Genomic DNA, 18,826 nt, shown 5'->3' on the forward strand with positions numbered 1-18,826 from the left:
GCAGGAGTGGGATCAAAATAATTGATAGAGGAAATGAAGGTCTCTGGGGAATGAGAAAATTAAAGAGAGAAATTGGTATAGAATGAATCCAGATGTTCAAAAAACAAACGAAATCTACCTTACACTTTTGTCTAGGTTTTTTTTTTTTTCTGTTAAAATGTCTTTATCAGACATGGGGGTCAGATTTTCCAGTAATCACCATCATGGGTACCCACATACTACAGTCCACCCATATGTAGGTATTTTTCAAATTCTCCAGATAGAAAAAAGACGAGTAGGCCTATGTTCTACTAGATTCCATACAACATCAGGCTTATCACTTTATCAGATAAGCATAGGAAGGCAGGTCATAAGCTAGCATAAGTGTAAAAGGAACCTAATAGGGTTTTTAGGGAAAATTCTTTATACTTCATTGCCTCAGCTGCTGTTCAAATGTTAGATGCATAGAAGATAGATAAGCACATTTCAGATACTCTAACTTGTTTCTTTTAACCTACTTTCATGAGGTCTTTAAAGAAACATGGAAACATTTTTGCCTAGGGAACTTTTTTTGGTAAAAGAAGTCCAAAGTCTGATTGATTAGTACATTCCTAAATGCCTTGATGGAGAAGGTAAGTTAGAAGGTTAGACTTAAGTAAAGGTGTTGTGAGTGAATTGACAGTCGTCCCTCTGTGTATGTCGGGGAGTGGTTTCAGGATGCCCACATGCATCAAAAGTCTGGAAACTGGCCCTGCAGAATGTGTGTATAGAGAAAGTAGGCCCCTGGTATATGTGGGTTTTCCATCTTGTAAATATTGTATTATTTTTCAATCTGAATTTGGTTGAAAAAAATCCATATAAGTAGATCCATGCAGTTCAAACATATATTGTTCAAGGATCCACTGTATTTGTGTGAGTTGAGGTTTGTAATTGTAAAAGCACTATTTAAGCCTAACTTTTATTTCCACAATCCAGAATTCTCTCTTAAAATATATTTATGACAGAGCCATCTGTCTCTTCCAACTGGATCTTTAAAAAAGCAGAAAACCCAAACCACGTGGTGACTTTAAATGATAAACTTTTATTCTGAATATACTGTTTTTGCACAAGATTTAACACAACATTTTCTGGGATTATAAATATTTTTAACAGTATTATACAAATTTTTACAAAATGTTTTTATCAGGCTAGATAATTTTCACAAAAGTGTCAAGAGAACAAAATAAAGGGGAGAAAAAATCTATTGTTCACAAAAGCCAGTTGGCCTTTTGCATGAATGCACACCATTTTAATAAAAGTATTCCTAAAAGCATGATCTGACACTCATACAACACAACAAAAAGACAGCTTTACTAGGTCACATTATAAACTGAATTGGCATCTACACAAGACAGTATCCCATTAGTTTCAGTGGAATTTCTTTGAGATAACTGTGTGAACTAGAAATAAGGTAGATGAAACTATTGGTAAGGGTTAATTCTTTAAAAATCTGGAAATTTTTTCACCACTCGATATATTGTATTGGTTTGCTCTTCACAGAAATATACTGTGAATATTAACATTCTGCTATGGGAAACAATACAAGTTTAGATGAAAAAATATTTAAAATTTTGGGCAAGTGAAATAGTCATTCCATTCTATTCTTTTAAAAAAGTCACAACATCCATTTTGTTTCACTAGGTCAGACTATACCATTAAACATTTTAACGTCTAACATGATCAATGGAATAGATTCAGAGTTTTAAATTAAGACAAAATTTAAGCTTTGTTGGTCACAGACAAAGATTTAAATGAGATTTAAAATACAAGAGAGCATCAAATAAGCAAGTAACACTTGGGTTGCAAAGGTCACTTAAAAGGGATACTGCCTATTTGAACCCCATAAGGCCAGTTTTAAAGTTAATAAAAGGAATATTATAGGAAAACTTACAAATGGCAGCAACACTGTTTTTTTTTCCCCAAGTTAAGCAGTAATGCCTCAAGCATTAGAAACATGAAAAAAGATCATACTAAAATCTTATAGGCCCAGGACCTAAAAATCTCTTCAATCAAACTTGCTAACTATGTCATGTTAAAAACCTGTTACAAATATGGACCACGGTTGGTGTTTGGCAGTAATGCTGGTTGTTTAAATGAGGAAAATATAAAGAAATCATTAATGCAAAATTCTTTCTTGTTACTCAACACCATCGCCAAGCTTACCTGAACTCTGTTTTAGTGACTACATTAAGCCACATGAGGATAACAAAAATTAAATAGTAAAAGCAGTGTATAATTTTTTTTATTGATCTGTTATACTGTTCAGTCGTTGGAAATCAATATTAATAACAGGCTATAATTTAAGTTCTTGTCAACATAACTCAAAGAAAAATACTAAATGTAATATAATAATTTGATGGGATGAGTGTTACTGTCTTAAAGAAAAGTATGCTAAAAGCATGAAGACTAATATTAGTCATGGGAACAATTTTTAGTAGTCATGGGAACAATTTTTAGTCAGCTTGTTCTTACCCAATTTATAATCGTATTTGTCAATTTGTCAATAATATATAACTTTATAGCAGAAAATAAAGGTTTATAGCAAAACTCATGCATGTAAATATATTTTGATGGCAACAGAAATCAAATAGGATCCTGCCAAGAGATGCCAAGTTTAACTGCGATTAATACAGTAACAGTGTAATTGATGAAAACATATAATCGACATTAGCCATGAAAATATATTTAATAGATTTTGAACATAATTTTAAGGTAGTTTGTTGTATGCTGGAAGCAATTCAATTGTTTCAATGTGCATTGTTTATATACACAAACTAACAATTTTATATTTTGATACCCCGTTCCTAACACTATCATGATTTAAGATAGTCTAGCAAAAATTGAACAATAACTTTTAAATATTGAACAAACAACATGATTTAAACGTTGTTACTAGAGTGAAAAGTTTTTTTCCACATATATTTTAAATCACTTTGGTGTTTTCTAAAATGTCAATACCAGTTATGAATGACACTACAAAATCACAACAATGCATTAGAAATGGTAACTGATATCAACTCTTAGAACAATAGTTGGCAAAGTGATTCCATTTCCCCCTCCCCCCTTTTTATTGAAAAAAAAAAATCTTAAATAAAGAAATGTACACAAATGGTACCTAAGGTATATTGGTGGTGGGAGGGAATTACAAATGTATGCAAAGCTAAAAACAAAACAAATATTATCTTTTAAACTACGTTAAATTATTGGTTATATCTTTGATATGTGGAGCATATTAAAGCATGCTGGATAATGTTAATAACTTTGACTTAAAAAGGATATGTAAGAAAATTTCCAGCATATACACATACCTTTAACTGGCATGTTCCAAAAAAAGAAAAACTGCATTTTATCATAAAAAATATCTACATACGTTCAGCCTTCAGTAAAATTATTAACTATTCTTAGAAGTACACATTCATAGTTTTTACCCTTTTTTCAAATACTGTTTGCTCCAGAAAATAATTTTTAAAAGCATAAATAATCTGCTACCGTATTAGTCTATAATGAAATATCTGATTTACTACACTAACCATTTTCACCAATGAGGCTGTATAAAAAACAACTTTTATTATTCACAATCAAGTATTCATGTGCATACATAGAGATTCAAGGTTTCCTATTTGTTCAGATTATTGTAAAACCCTTATCAAATTGCATGGAAATTTTGGTCAAACGATCATACCATTTAAAATGGAAGGGCAAAAGCAGCAGTAGCAGGAACTTTTGGATTGTATGTGCTACCATTGAAACGAACAAAGAGGAAACCTAGGATGAATCTTCATTGAGAACATATATGTACTTTTCAAAAAATAAATGTGTCAAATCTGATTTATGTACTTAAAATATCTGTACATAGGTTATCAGGCGAAAGCACGAATCTGTATAAAATTCATTAATTCTCATTTCACCATTTATCTAACCCCAATCATTCAGCATTTACATTGCACAGTATATTCAGAGTAGTTTAACAACATTTTAAAAGATGACTTAAGTGCATTTACACTGCAAGGTTCAGATTCTTACGTAACAATAATATCACTCAGTTAACTTTTCAATGACTACACTCTACAGTAAGAGAAAAAAGAACTGAAAAGTTAAAATAGCAGCAGCATCATGCAAAATACCCTTGGTAAACCAAAGTTCATTTATCACAAGAAAAACATTTCCCCCTCCCCCCAACGAGCTTTTCTTAGAGCATTTTTAAATATCTGGCTAGCACTACATTACTGTGAACAAAAGAAACATTACATCAAAGCACTTATTAAGGGCTTGCTTACATTTATGAGGAAATATGTCACATATTCTAATTTCTCCCTCAAGCACCTTTAGTTTAATAATTTCTTAGGTACTATTTTCAAACCATCAGTTCATTACTCCAAAATTTAATTGGTCATCAATTGTGTTTTATTTTTGGCAAAGAAGCCATTCTTCATAAGGCATTTTATTCATGGCAAATTTTTCATAGAAAATTAGCCATTATTTGTGTTTCAACAATTTAGACCAATGTTAATTCTTTCTCTATACATTTCAATAATTGTTACTCAAAGCAGGAATTAACTTTTAACAGAAGAATAAGTGAAGGCAAAAATAATTTATTTCCCCTTAGAGATTTTCTTAGTAAAACTGCAACAAGTCAAAATTCCAGGTCAATATCAAGACATTTCTTATGATTCATAAACAATTGTATGGGGTACTCTTTCACATGTAATCACCAACAATGCAACAACAAACTCCCAAATTTTCCAATAGAGGACACATACAGGATTTTGCTTTGATGTTATACATAGATGATGCAGCATTCACACACGTTTAAGGATCTGACACCCTGACATGCAGCCAGTGGGTGCCTTAGGAGTCTGCGCCTTAGTGCTATGCCATGGTATAGGCCCAGGTAATGTGTGTCTGATTTTATAGCTGACCCTACTTTAATGTAATTGAGGGCTCATATTCTGGCAGGGTCTGGAGTTTAATTATGCAGATTTGGTTTCAGAAGGTCACAACAGGCGGTGTCTGCTGCCAGATACCAGCCAAAGTAGTAGAAACTGGATTCCGAAGATATACCACAGGGAGGGATTTAATCCAGAAACACCACCACAGTCAGTATAATCCTCCTGTTGTAAAAAATAAATAAATAAAATAAAAATAAAAATAAAAATCTTGAAAAATCTTTAGTAACACATCTTTTAGAGTAATCCATATTTACTTCACTTCTGAACTTACCTTATAAAATTGCTTTAACTGAAATCCAAATAAATTACTTTCTTCTGGATTTTATCATTGAGGAATTTTGGTTAAAGCAACTTCCCTAGCATCATTTGACAAATGCTTTAAATTTTTAGTTGTAGATTTTTATGATTATGAAAGAAAATAAATGCTGTTTGAATAATAATTTTAAAGTAAAAACTTTCAAAAATCCTATATATTTATAAATATAAGAAATGTAAAATTGAATAGGTTTTATAATTCCCAAGAATTATGATTTTAGCAACTATGCTCCATATGGGAAAGTTTGGGACTGATAAATACATTTCCATTTCCCAAGTTTCTTACACAATTTCTAAGGTTCAACATAGAGTGCAATCATAGCATCTGGACCTTCATCAAGAATTAAAGTAAAATGAAGAATAATGTATTTGAACCATAAACAATGAAAGGACACTGAAAATACATATCCAAAATAAAGAGCTAAGCTAGGAAGAGATTTGTCTTGAGACAACAAAGAAATATTAGAATGAATATACTCACATTAACTCCCCACAGTCTAGTGGTAGCTCATTTAGTTCCCTCTTAATGCAAAAGTATTATTCATCTTTTATTCCTAGGTTCTATATTTGATAACAATTTCCACATCCTTTAATTCCTTTTAACATAGTGAATTTCATTTTTAAAAACCTCATATTTTATTTATTTTTTTAATTTCAATAGTTTTTGGGGAACAGGTGGTTTTTGGTTACATGGATAGTTCTTTAGTGATTTCTGAGATTTTGGTGCACCTGTCACCCAAGCAGTGTACAATGCACCCAACGTATGTAGTCTTTTATCCCTTTCCCCTCTTCCTCCTGAGTCCCCAAAGTCCATTATATCATTCTTATGCCTCTGTGTCCTCATAGTTTAGCTCCCACTTAGAAGTGAGAACATGCAATATTTGGTTTTCCATTCATGAGTTACTTAGAAAAATGGTCTCCAACTCTATCTAGGTTGCTGCAAATGCCACTATTTCATTCCTTTTTATGGGTGAGTTGTATTCCATGTTGTATATATACCACATTTTCTTTACCTACTCATTGGTTGATGGACATTTAGGTTGGCTCCACATTTTTGCAATTTTGAATTGTGCTGCTATAAACATGCATGTGCAAGTGTCTTTTTCATAAAATGACTTCTTTTCCTCAGGGTAGATACACAGTAGTGGGACTGCTGGATCAAATGGTAGTTCTACTTTTTGTTCTTTAAGGAATCACCATACTGTTTTCCATAGTGGTTGTATTAGTTTACATTCCCACCAGAAGTAACAATTGTTCCTTTTTTACCACATCCATGCCAACATCTATTTTTTGATTATGGCCATTCATGCAGGAGTAAAGTGGTATCACATTGTGGTATTAACATGCATTTCCCTGATAATTAGTGATGTTGAGCAATGTTTCATATGTTTTGGCCATTTGTATATCATTTTTTGAAAATTGTCTATTCATGTTTTTTTGCCCACTTTCTGATGGCATTATTTGAAAGATCATATATTTAAACATCTTTAAAGAATCTAATCTAAGGTAGATGTACTAAGAATCAAAATAATAGGTTGAATAATTTTACAAAGATTCTAAGTTCCCAAAGAATAAGAACTTTGACTATTTTCATTCACCAGGATTTAATACAGTGCTGCCACATAGTAAATACATAAAAATTATTTCTTTAATTGTATTTTAAGGCAGCAGAACTATTTTGTTTGTTAAGAAGAAAGCAAGCTTGGAGAAAAGAATCTATGAAAAAAATTTTGGTTTCAATCAATGTACCTCCCAAATCTAAACAGAATCATAAAATAATCAATTCTTAGTCTTTATCCTATTTGACCTTTCAGAAACATTTGACAAATATATAACATTGTCTCCTTGAAATATGTTCTTGTGTATCTTTGGCTAACCCACTCTTCTGGTTTTTCTTGAAACTTGTTTGTGTATCTCTCCTTGGCTTGACCTCCTTTTCTTCATGCTGTCTGCAATGTTAGACTTTTCCAGGTGTTACTTCTCTCTCCTTTCTTCTTTTTCCTTTACACTTTGTTCCTAGATGATCTAATCCAGTCCTACAGCTTTAAATTTCATCCATTTCCTAATATGTCTTTTATATGTTCAATCCTGTATTCTCCTCTGGTCTCTGTATTCACTGATCTCTACTTTCTCCTCTTGTATGTCTCATAGGGATTTCAAACTTGACTTGCCCCTAATATAATTCTTCTGGTATCAGTAAAGAGCACTTTTAGAGTAGCAGATAAGGCCAAAGACTACAAGTAATGTACGATCCTCTTTTTTTCTCAAATCCAATCCATTTTTTTTTTTTTTTTTTTGAGATAGGGTCTCACTCTGTCCCTCAGGCTGGAGTGCAGTGATCTTGACCTCCCTGGGCTCAGGTGATCCTCCCACCTCAGCCTCCCGAGTAGCTGGGACTACAGGTGTGCACCACCACACCTGTCTAATTTTTTATATTTTTTGCAGAGTTGGGGTTTCAGCTGGGAATCCATCCTCTAACTCTAGCTTCAAAATAGATCCCCAAACCTACTGCTTGTCACTACTGCAGGTCCAAGTCACCATTACTTCTTCCTTCTATTTTGCAAAAGCTGCCTCACTTGTCCCATGGCTTCTACTCTGCCCTTTTGCAAATACTTCTCCAAAAAGCAGTCTTCTTAACACCACACAATCTTTCACTCCCTGCTCAACATTTCTCATCATTCTCAGAGCAAAATCTACATTCTTTATTAAGGGCTACAAAGTCTTATGAGGTCTGGAGCCTGGCTGTCTCGTCTTCCCACTTTCTCTTCTCCCACATACTCACTCTGCTTCAATAACACTGGCTTCCTCTGCAACAGGCCAAGCTCTTTAGTGCCTTTGCATTTGTTTAGTTCAGATGCTTTTCTCTCCAGGTAGGGTAACCAGATAAAAAGCAGGGTACCAGTAATAATTGAATATGAGATTAAAAAAAAGAAAAAAAACAAATACTTTATATAAATGTATTTCACACACAGAAGAGTGGGTAGATACATAGTAACGATTTGATAAATGAATAGTAGGTACTCAATAAAGCAGCACACACTGACTGGTTAGAAACACTAGGAGGTATTAACTTAAAGAAGTCATTGTCACTTAACCAGGAGTACTCTCCAGTTATGATTAAGTGTTAATTTGAATAAAAATTACCACACAACAAGACCCATTTGTGTATTAAGAATATATTTTGTCATCTTGATAATATACAAATGTGTTATGGAAAGAAAAATATTCTCTTTGGCCCTTATTTCAGTGTTTTTATTTTTATATTTGGGTGTTTTTTGTTTCATTTTCTCTGTGTGATGATGAGATATAGCTGTTTCGATTTGGGAGGTGGTAGTTTAGATAAGTTATTGGGGCTCCCTGTAGTCTGCATGTCAATTCACACTGAAAAATGTGCCTTTTAAGTTTCCTGATCATGTCTTCCCATACATTTTGCATGGTGCAACTCCATGTAATGTATTTCATAGAATCATTTCAAGTCTTATTATGGGCTACATTCTAAATCACAAATGCACTGATGTGGGAGCAACTCAGCATTATCTCTGTCCTATAGAGACTGAAATCCCACTGACACCATGAGCAGATATAATAAATCGGTCTGATTTTTAAACAATTATTTAAGTAGAAAATAACATATTGGTACTTTAAGTTTAGAACATTAAAATGGAAGAAGAATCAGTGCCAATATTATATATTTATTTTAAAATATGATAAAACTAATTTTATTAGACTTCCTTAGAGGGGAACGTCTCTTAAAAGATTGTGTTTTTAAAGATATCAATTGAGAACTCTTTATTCCTTTCTTTCTCATTACTCTTTAAAATATCTAAACCATAGTAAAATTCATATGGTATTTGCCCCCAAAGTTTTCTTTATACAGCATGTGTTACCAGTGGCTAAAATCTTTTGAATTTACTGTTGCTAAACTCTTATTCTGCCTTTCTTTCCCCATATAGAACCTGGGACAACTAATTGCATACAGTACAAGCTTAATAATTTTTAATTTATTAAATTTAGAAATACATTTTTCAAAAGAAAATGTTCTGGTCATTTGGCTAAAAGGTTTTTGATCTTTTTTTTTTTTCTGAATTATAGCCATCTTTAATTTCCTTCAAAATGCAAGTCACTGTTGAAGCCAGCCATCAAATCATGGATTAACTTTTGAATTCAGGTAAGTCTGTACTACAGTTACCACCAGCAACTTCAAAGAAAATCTATATTTAAAAATTTTTAGGCAGGTAGATACTGCATAATAATAGGAATAATGCCCCTAGCAAATAATTTGTTCTCCTACATGGCACCTTAACACTCTTACACATTAACTCGAGAGATAGGCAGCATATTTATTCAACTCTTTAAATGTAGACAGATTATGTACCCAATCATATGCTTTATAAATTGGGTTTGCATAAAATAATAAATTTAATGGACAGAATTGGCTTGCCTTCTTTGATTAATAAACGTTAGCTTTTTCATTTGCTTTTGTACTTGTGTGTGACTTGAGTCTTCACAAAGCTTGTTATCAAAAAGTCTTGTTTGAACACTTGAGTTCTGATGAAGTCGTCATGGTATGGAGCTTCATAATTGTTTATGTATAATCTTTCTCCTTCTGGAATCTACAGGATATAATGGCCCTTTGGTAGGCTTTGGAGATTACATTACCATTCTACCTTGCTTGTGAGCAGAACCTAATCCAACAGAAATTGCTAGTTTTTAGCCAGACTATATTGGAGCATAGACCATGACCTTTATTGGTCCTTAATGTGGGAAACAACTGCCAACTAACCTTTCAGTACTTTTTGTAATGATTTTTTTTCAGCTTAATTGTTTCAGAGAAAATAATACTTCCTCTGATATCATTATATCAACATTCAAATAGCACTAAGGGGATTCACTGTTCTATACTGATAACTGTGTTTTTAAATACTGAAACCACATCTTGTTAATGTAAAATATACACCAATATGTATTCCTGTGATACGATAATATAAAGGAATCTCAAATGTGTTCTTTATAGAGATCAGGATATAGATTATTGAACATCTACAATTATGAAGTTCCATACCATGAGGACTTCATCAAAACTCAAGTGTTTGAGAGTTTTTGATACAAGCTTTATGAAGACTTAAGTCACACACAAGCAAAAAAGATAAGCAATGAAAAAGCTAACATTTATTAATCAAAGAAGTAAAGCAAGTCAATAATTGTCCATTGAGAAATTTATTTTATGTAAACCCAATTTATAAAGCATATTATCCGGTACATAAATATCTAGTTGAGTCCATGGTGATATATAATTATTTCCATGATACATTTATAATGGTGGTGGAAAGAAAGTATCATAATAGGAAAATGTTATTTTCTGTGTGTTTTGGGAGGAGGTCTTAGGTTAAAAAAAATTTACATTCACTGTTGCTATAGGAATTTTTTTTTTTTTTTTTTTTGGAGACGGAATCTAGCTCTGTGATCCAGGCTGGACTGCAGTGGCACGATCTCGGCTCACTGCAACTTCCACCTCCCAGGCTCAAGCAATTTTCCTGCCTCAGCCTCCAGAGTAGCTGGGACTACAGGTGCATGCCACCATGCCCAGCTACTTTTTGAATTTTAGTAGAGATGGGGTTTCACCAGGTTGCCCAGGCTGGTCTTAACTCCTGACCTCAGGTCCACCTCGGCCTCCCAAAGTGATGGGATTACAGGCGTGAACCACTGAGACCAGCCATTGCTACAGGTTTTTAAGAGAAAGGTAAAAAGAGAGCTGGCCTACTCAAGACCAATACTTACGTATTTTTTAGTGTAATTGATAACCTATAAATCTTACCTAAAAGTTCTATAATTGAGAGAAGTAAGCTTTTGAATCAAGGGAAAATTATGGAAACATATTTGGTAACACTTTTCTTGTGTAATGGTCGACTACCTATGAACTTCTTTAAGGAATCAATATTTCAAATAGTTGCATACATATCAATTTTTAAAATGTTTATATGAAGATATTTAATTTTAGTATTTTAATTATTAAAGCAACGTTTCCTTTGCTTGGAGTCTTTCGCCATGAAAACCATTCTTTTATTATCCCAGAAGACAAGTGGTTATTTTCTGAGACTCCCTCTGCTATTCTACTCCCCACCCTCTACCACCCCTGCCTGTGAATTCACTCCATTCATAGTAATGGCCACATCTCCATCTAGTGGCTTCCTAATCAATGACTACCTGGAAACCGATGACAAACACAACAAGTGTGTGCTCTAGTAACACAATCATGATGATTCCAGAGCATTAGAAAAGAAATTGCATAACAGTAAATGAAGAACTAAATGCAAATGCAAGTGCCGAAACCTCTCTTTAGTAGTACTGAATATAGAACTCAGAAATTTCTTCAAAGGTTAATAATTTGGGGCTGGATAATATTAAATAAAATGAACTTAGAAACTGGACGCACTTATTCTAAAATATTTCAATATTTTGAGAGTAAAAATCTAAAAAGTTATTTAAGTCAGATTTATTTTAAAAAGTAGAAAAATCTGAAAGGAATTGAGTCCATTAAATTTGCATTAGCATCTTTTGTAAATAAACTGAGATAACCACCTGTAAAAACTGTCATTAGATAGTTCTCGTAAAATATCATGAAGCATGTATATCTGTCTCTGCAATGACGACTTTTACACAAAACCTTTATGAAAAAATCATTTTTACATAAATATTGAAAATTAATATGTTTCATTTAGGATTAGAAATTTACATGTCATTTGAAATCAGCTATTTCCAAAACAACATTGGTCCTGAGATTTTAATAACCTGGTTTCAGGAACACTAATATTGTGGATTTAGGGATATGGGTGATTTTCTAAAATTTCAAGCCAAAAACAAAAAGAAAAATTAGAGAAAGTGACTGACCATCCACACCACATGAAAACTTGCAGTAAAATGAAGATAGGAGCTGACATCATGGTACAGGCACGACTCGTTGTGCATTTAAGTTGATCCTATTAATAACGGGCAAAGTAGCAAGTACAGGAAAAGGAAAGAAAACACAGAAAAGAAGACATACAAGATGAGATTTCATGCAATTTGCTGGCAGTTAATGTGAGTCTCCATCCAGAGCAGATTCACAGTGACCATTGCAAATAAGCATTACCAAAATACTCCACTGCTAAAGAAACACAAGATATTATTAGCACACCAAGCTACTGAGCAACAGTTGTACTTTCACACACAACCCGTTTATAGGAGCTTCAATTGCTGAACATTTGTGTCTTGGTCAAATCTTTTTAATGCCTTGATCATAAGATAGAGCCTCCTAGAATGATATTTTGGGCAACAGGGTTTTTATGTCATTTTTTCAAGTTCAACTGAATTTAATATTCCTACTGTTAAAAAACTGGTGACAAATAGTTGATGAGTGAAGTTTCTCTAATGAGTGACATGACCCTTGGCCCTTCATAAAATATTCTTTGGGAAATAATTTTACATGGGCAACCTGCTGAAGGTGTAGTAGGCAGAATAACATGAGTCCTCCTATCTGGACTTTATATGTCTTTAAAAAAAAAACCCTTAGTGGCAATGTTGAAATACTTTCCCTAGCAAGGATCAATAATCCCTCACAGAGATAACTGGGATTGACTAGCTAATACATCTTGAATTTTTTAGTCCCCATCACTGATTTTATTTCTTCTTTGCTCCATTTTTAATTTATATTATCTGTGAAATGTTTTATCCTTTCTGGGACAAATGCAGCTATGTATTTGAGTAGGTAAACCTCTTCTAAATAACTCTTAAAAATGCACATTAATCAACAGATGTTCTGCCCTATTTTTAGAATAAACAATTTATGAGATAATGCATTACACGTTTGGATAGATGCTCATTGGTGTGTGCAAGCCACTTCATGCAGTGGCGCACCTTGAAGAATCAGAATTGGGAAGTATTGTATTTAAAATTAATTAAAAAGAGGTGGACAGAGATTTTTATGTGGACTTCATCTTTGAGAATAGATTAGTATTTCTAAAGCATAAAGCTAATGTATTACATACTGATGATGTATTACCTACCTTGTACATAATCTATACACAGTAAGTCAGAATAGTATTTATTAGGGAAAGATAGATGAACTATAGGAAACATAGTAAGCCATCTTTAAGTGACATATATTTAATATGATTTGTAATATTTTATCAAACTAACCCTGTGTAATTGACCTGGTCTAATTTCAAACACCAGAAAACGAAATTAGTACAATTAAAGGAAATAATACAAGTCTAATATGTGATAGAATCAGAAACCATCCGAAAGAAACTAGAACTCTATAATAATAAGACAATGGCTGTACAACAGGTTTTTCAATTCACTGAAGATGAATATAACTAATAAAAATATAATAAACTTAATTTTTATATCTTCAGGATTAGAATATAAATGGAGGCAACAAGTATACCATAATTAACATTTACTATGAGTTAATTATTTATTAATCTTGAAAATCAGACTTATGACCTTGGATTATTAGTAAATTGATTGGAATTGTGTTTGAAAGCACAATTTCTGTGGGAAGGACATAAAGAAGCAACTGTTAAGTTTATGCTAACCATGAAAACTACTGAAATGAAAAAAATCTACCAGCAAGTATGTCATGTTAATGAGAAAAACTATGGTTAAGACATTATGTTTGAGTTAAATTGTCTCCTTGAATTCTTGTGGACAGTGAGCATTAATTTATAGTATTTTAATCCAGTAGAAGTGTGATCTTACCAAGACATTGTTATCAAAGCAGACATCAGGCCCTTTTCGGTATCTGGGTTGCTTAACCATGTCACAAGGATTTGGACCATCAGCTAAAGAGGCTTGTTAAGGAATCTCTTGTTAGTTTTTTTTTCCACATGACTAAAAATAAATACAATGCAATGTATTTCCCGAAACATGTAAGAGATCTCATCCAACACAACTCAAGTACATTGGGATTTAAAGAACTAAATTGTGAATTATCCTTTTCTGGGGCATGTGTAGCATAATTATTCTTGACATTCCAACTAAATTTTGAGTGAGGAATCCATTCTGCCTTTGCGAGGTGATCACAGCAGTCTAATATTTTTCCTCTTTATGAGCATAAACAATGTGACAAGATTCAAAATGCATTGTTTTAATATGGTTTTCCTTTCCAGATAGCTCTGATGTCAAAGGATACAAGTCTGCTCTGCTTGTATGAGCAGTCGTGTGTCACAGGGACATGTCCCTTTGCTCTCAACCATTATGAATATTAAGTTGGTGTTCATAAGCTTTTCACCATGAAAGATTCTGCAAAATATGATATCACAGAAAATGAGTATCTTTGTCAAAATAAATGGAAATATTTCAAAGATTCTTACATATTAAAATGAAAGACAAAATATGACATTTGAAACATAAAGCATTCCCAACAGGAGTATGATTTTAGAATAAAAAAGTTTCATTTATTAGTGTGAAAATATTACCTATGTCAAATGAATAAAAAATTGCAATAGATGTTTTCTGTGTGACCATTTTAAAGTATTAGTTCTCATTGCAAAATAAGCACTATTTAGTTGTTGATGCACATAGAAAAAAGTTTTTCTTTACACTTACAAATAATTGTGATACTTATCACTGAAAATATGCCAAAGTTGCCTTATTTTACGGATAACACAACAGGAAATACAAAAATGTCTAGGCATCTTGCCCAACTAAGGGCAGAGAAAAGTCTGGAACAGTGCTATGAAGCAAACTTTCTGTGAAGATGGAAAAGTTTTTTGCACTGTCCAGTATGGTAAATACTAGCCACTCAAGGGGTATTGGGCACTTAAAATGTGACAAGTGTGACTGAGGCACAAAATTTTAATTTTAATAACTGTAGTTGAAATTTCAATGGCCACCTATGGGTGGTAACTACTGCACTGGACAACACAGACATGGACAGAATCAAGGGTTTTGAATTCCATCCCCTGTTTTGTCCACACCCTAAGCTGCTCTTTCTTTAGTAACCAACACAGAAAATGTAAATATATATCATTAAAAAAGTAATTTCTTCATCATTATACATTTTGCAGAAAAGTGGGATTTTCTTTTTGCTCTGTTAAGCTTTGATTTCCATAAAACAAATCAAAAGGAAAGTATGATTCAATTTAATGTCTTGGTTATATTGACCTTTCACTTTACAATTTAACTTACTTCTTTAAGCACACGTTGCTCTTGCTGGATGTCAATTAATAAAAGGCCAATGACTGTGAAACTCTGATGTATCCAATAAACATGCCACAATTCCATTTCCTAAGGTCCATACTCTGATACGCTAATCTCCTCTAAACAAGATAGTCTGCTTTTTTGTGAATTCATGCTTGACTCCTCCTTCCCTTTCTTCTCTTCTTCATATATTCTACCTCCTCCTTGGACACAGAGGTTTGCTAGAGAAAGTCATAAACCATACCACGTCGGCCGGGCGCGGTGGCTCAAGCCTGTAATCCCAGCACTTTGGGAGGCCGAGACGGGCGGATCACGAGGTCAGGAGATCGAGACCATCCTGGCTAACACAGTGAAACCCCGTCTCTACTAAAAATACAAAAACTAGCCGGGCGAGGTGGCGGGCGCCTGTAGTCCCAGCTACTCGGGAGGCTGAGGCAGGAGAATGGCGTAAACCCGGAGGCGGAGCTTGCAGTGAGCTGAGATCCGGCCACTGCACTCCAGTCCGGGCGACAGAGCGAGACTCCACCTCAAAAAAAAAAAAAAAAAAAAAAACATACCACGTCTACTAAAAATTCATGAGAGGCTGCTTAGCCTCTCTTGCAAAAAATTTTTTTAACTATTCTGGCACTTTCATAATCTCAGATTACCTCACCTCCTCCTATTTCTTCTTCTGCTATGGTAACATTTCTTCTAAAATAACCTGCCCTCCACCTCTGAAAACAAAGTGTCTCTACTCTGTGCTTTGTAAGCTGTGACTTGCTGCTTTCTTCTCAGGAATCTTGTGGCATTAATTATTACTTTCCCCTCAAAATCCCCATCTTGCCTTTCTCCTCTATCCTCATTACAACAAAATTAAATTCTCCATCTCTTCCCAACATTTTAAAAGATATTTTATGGATACTGACTAAACATTAACCATGACCTAAGAAAATTGTATTTTTTCCCAGTTCCTTCAAATTCAAATAAAGATAACTTTCAGTTCTTCAAGTCAGAGAAGACCAGAAGTAAAAACAAAACAAAACGAGACTTTTTTTGTAAATCTGTTTAGTTACCAATAGAAAAATAATTCATATTTGGCTTAGAATTATTTAGAATTACTAATATATTTAATTTTATAACTTTATATTAGAAATTTTTAATATAAGTTATTTTAGGAAAAAAGTAAAAATATCAAATTTCTCTATGTTCTGCCTAAAGAGAAAGTAATTATCTTGATCATGTAATTATTATTATAGTTGAAGAAATAACAGCTTATCAAAGTTAGAATTTTAAAAATTATACATTTTAAAAGCCTACAGAGAAACTAAAGATCTTTGACATTTTCAACTTAAAACAATTACTCACATTTCTGGCTCCAACACAATTTTCAGTTTTTTCTGTAATGATTATAACAGTATATACAATTTCTTAATGAAATAGGACTACTCCAGAAATAAAGAAAGAAATTACCTGGAACAGTTTCCACAGTCTAATACACCACTGAATGATTTACTATCATTATCAAAGAAATACTGGGTTTGTTCAGTAATGCAGCTCTGCTTTGACAGGGAGGCTGTAAAGTCATCATCTTCCATCTCAACTTGGGTGAGGAGAGGGGGGTAAAAACAAAGAACACCATTAGGAGGGGCCACTGTAGTCAGTCCCCTGGAGTCTTCACTTCTCATAGAGCAAAATAAATGTCGCTAAGACCAGGACGCCTGGACTGGCTTGTTTACTGCTGTGTAATATCGTGGCAGCCTGTAATAGATGCCTGATAAATATCAATAGAATAAATTAATTTAAATACATGATGGCTATGAGATCAAGGCCAATGTGACCTAAGTAATTTCTAAGACATTAGGAAAGGTTGGACAAAAAGTTTCTAGCTCTAAAATTATGAGATGGGTGATCTGTTTTCTCTTTCTCAACAAATATTCTCTGAATTTGCTGAACTCAAGCGTATTCCCCCAAATAATTTTTATTGCTATGACAGTGACAAGGTCTGAGCATTTACATACCTGCCTCAAGGAGTCGTGGAAAGGTCAAACTCAAGAGAAACTGCTGTAGAATAGACCTGAATTTTTCAAATAAAAAAATATAATAAAAATCTAGGGAAAAATGTGTTTTTACATGCACACATATACATACTGTTTCCCTTTATCTTTTTGGGAAGGGAAGTCTAGGAGTGTTTTTATTTAAGTATTTTTAAAATTATATAACACATTGTAACCTTTCTTGAATGTGTCAAAGAAGTCATGAAATCAGAAGTGTTCAGATCTTGTTCTGGACCAAGTGAGACACAATGTGTTAAGAAGCCTAATAGGCAATGTTATCAAGCAGGAGTGTTCACTCTAAGAAGGAGAATGTCAGTGTTGCAGCGCATAGGTTTTTACGTTCATTACATCTCCTTATTTTAGCTTTTAAAACTATTTGTTTTTTGAATTGCCCCCGCCCCCAACAAAGAAACAACACTGTTTATACCATGGGTTTGAATTTGTTAACTATTTACTTTGTAATATAGAATATATTTGTAAATATGTAATATAACTTTCATGAGACAAAATATACATATTATATTGAGAGATATGGCACATTTCAGTTTTACAGTAACTGACAACTGAGCCAAATTTCTAGAACTGAATTTAGTTTAAAAAAAGTGGGGGTGGGAGGGGATATAGGATAAAGAAAGTATTCATTTTAAAAGCCTACTGAAATTAATATATAAAATCACATCAGAAAATACCATTTTTCAGAGTAAAACAGAATTTTCTAAATCTTTCAAAAAATCTCAAAATTTTAAAATCCTAAAATCTTCTTTGCTGCTTTAATGATATCATCACTTAATTTTAGCTGGGCAAACCTTAACATCAAATGAATATTGTACATTAATCTACGTGGAATAGGGCTAACAATACAGTGTGATGATACTAAAAAAAAAAAAAAAAAAAAAAAAGATTAGAGGGGAGAGAAGGAAGAGGGAGATCATGGATCCCAGACATAACAGGAGGTTTAGTTACAACTAAACAATAAGAAATGTGATCTTCCAGACTTTCCACAGTGCGACAATTGACCATTTGAATGTCTTATTTTCATAGGTTGTAGGATCTACAGGTGAGGGATGGGGGAGGTTTGGAAGGTAGAATCGGTGAAAAGAAACAATTAGATCCATTTCAGCAACATGATGCCCCTAAAACAATACCAGTACTTATATCAATAGTAAAGAGGTAGAAGGTTGCCATCATGCCATGAATTTGATGCATGCAGACATCCAATTTGGATACTAAAGACAATTAAATTGTAACTTCTTACAGCTCAATACACCTAAAATTGGTGTAATACTTTTATAAATACTTAATACAAATGAAAAAGAATTTCAATAGATG

General features: G+C 33.2%; 1 protein-coding gene across 3 annotated transcripts in view; it reads right to left on the bottom strand.

Moving 5' to 3' along the window:
* Positions 1–1,040: 1,040 nt before the first annotated feature.
* The window catches only part of CACNA2D1 (calcium voltage-gated channel auxiliary subunit alpha2delta 1), a 526,258-nt gene continuing 508,472 nt past the window's right edge, over positions 1,041–18,826 (bottom strand). For all 3 annotated transcript variants that reach the window (XM_033192867.1, XM_033192869.1, XM_033192868.1), the window contains 5 exons: positions 17,462–17,517; positions 16,914–17,043; positions 14,455–14,564; positions 14,022–14,104; positions 1,041–5,129 (listed from right to left, as the gene is read on the bottom strand). In XM_033192867.1, coding sequence (XP_033048758.1) covers positions 5,013–5,129; positions 14,022–14,104; positions 14,455–14,564; positions 16,914–17,043; positions 17,462–17,517 — 496 coding nt within the window. In that variant the 3' untranslated portion in view covers positions 1,041–5,012. The remainder of the gene's footprint in view (positions 5,130–14,021; positions 14,105–14,454; positions 14,565–16,913; positions 17,044–17,461; positions 17,518–18,826) is intronic.

The sequence above is a fragment of the Trachypithecus francoisi genome, unplaced genomic scaffold (genome assembly GCF_009764315.1).
Source record: "Trachypithecus francoisi isolate TF-2019V2 unplaced genomic scaffold, Tfra_2.0 Lachesis_group4, whole genome shotgun sequence".
NCBI lineage: Eukaryota > Metazoa > Chordata > Mammalia > Primates > Cercopithecidae > Trachypithecus > Trachypithecus francoisi.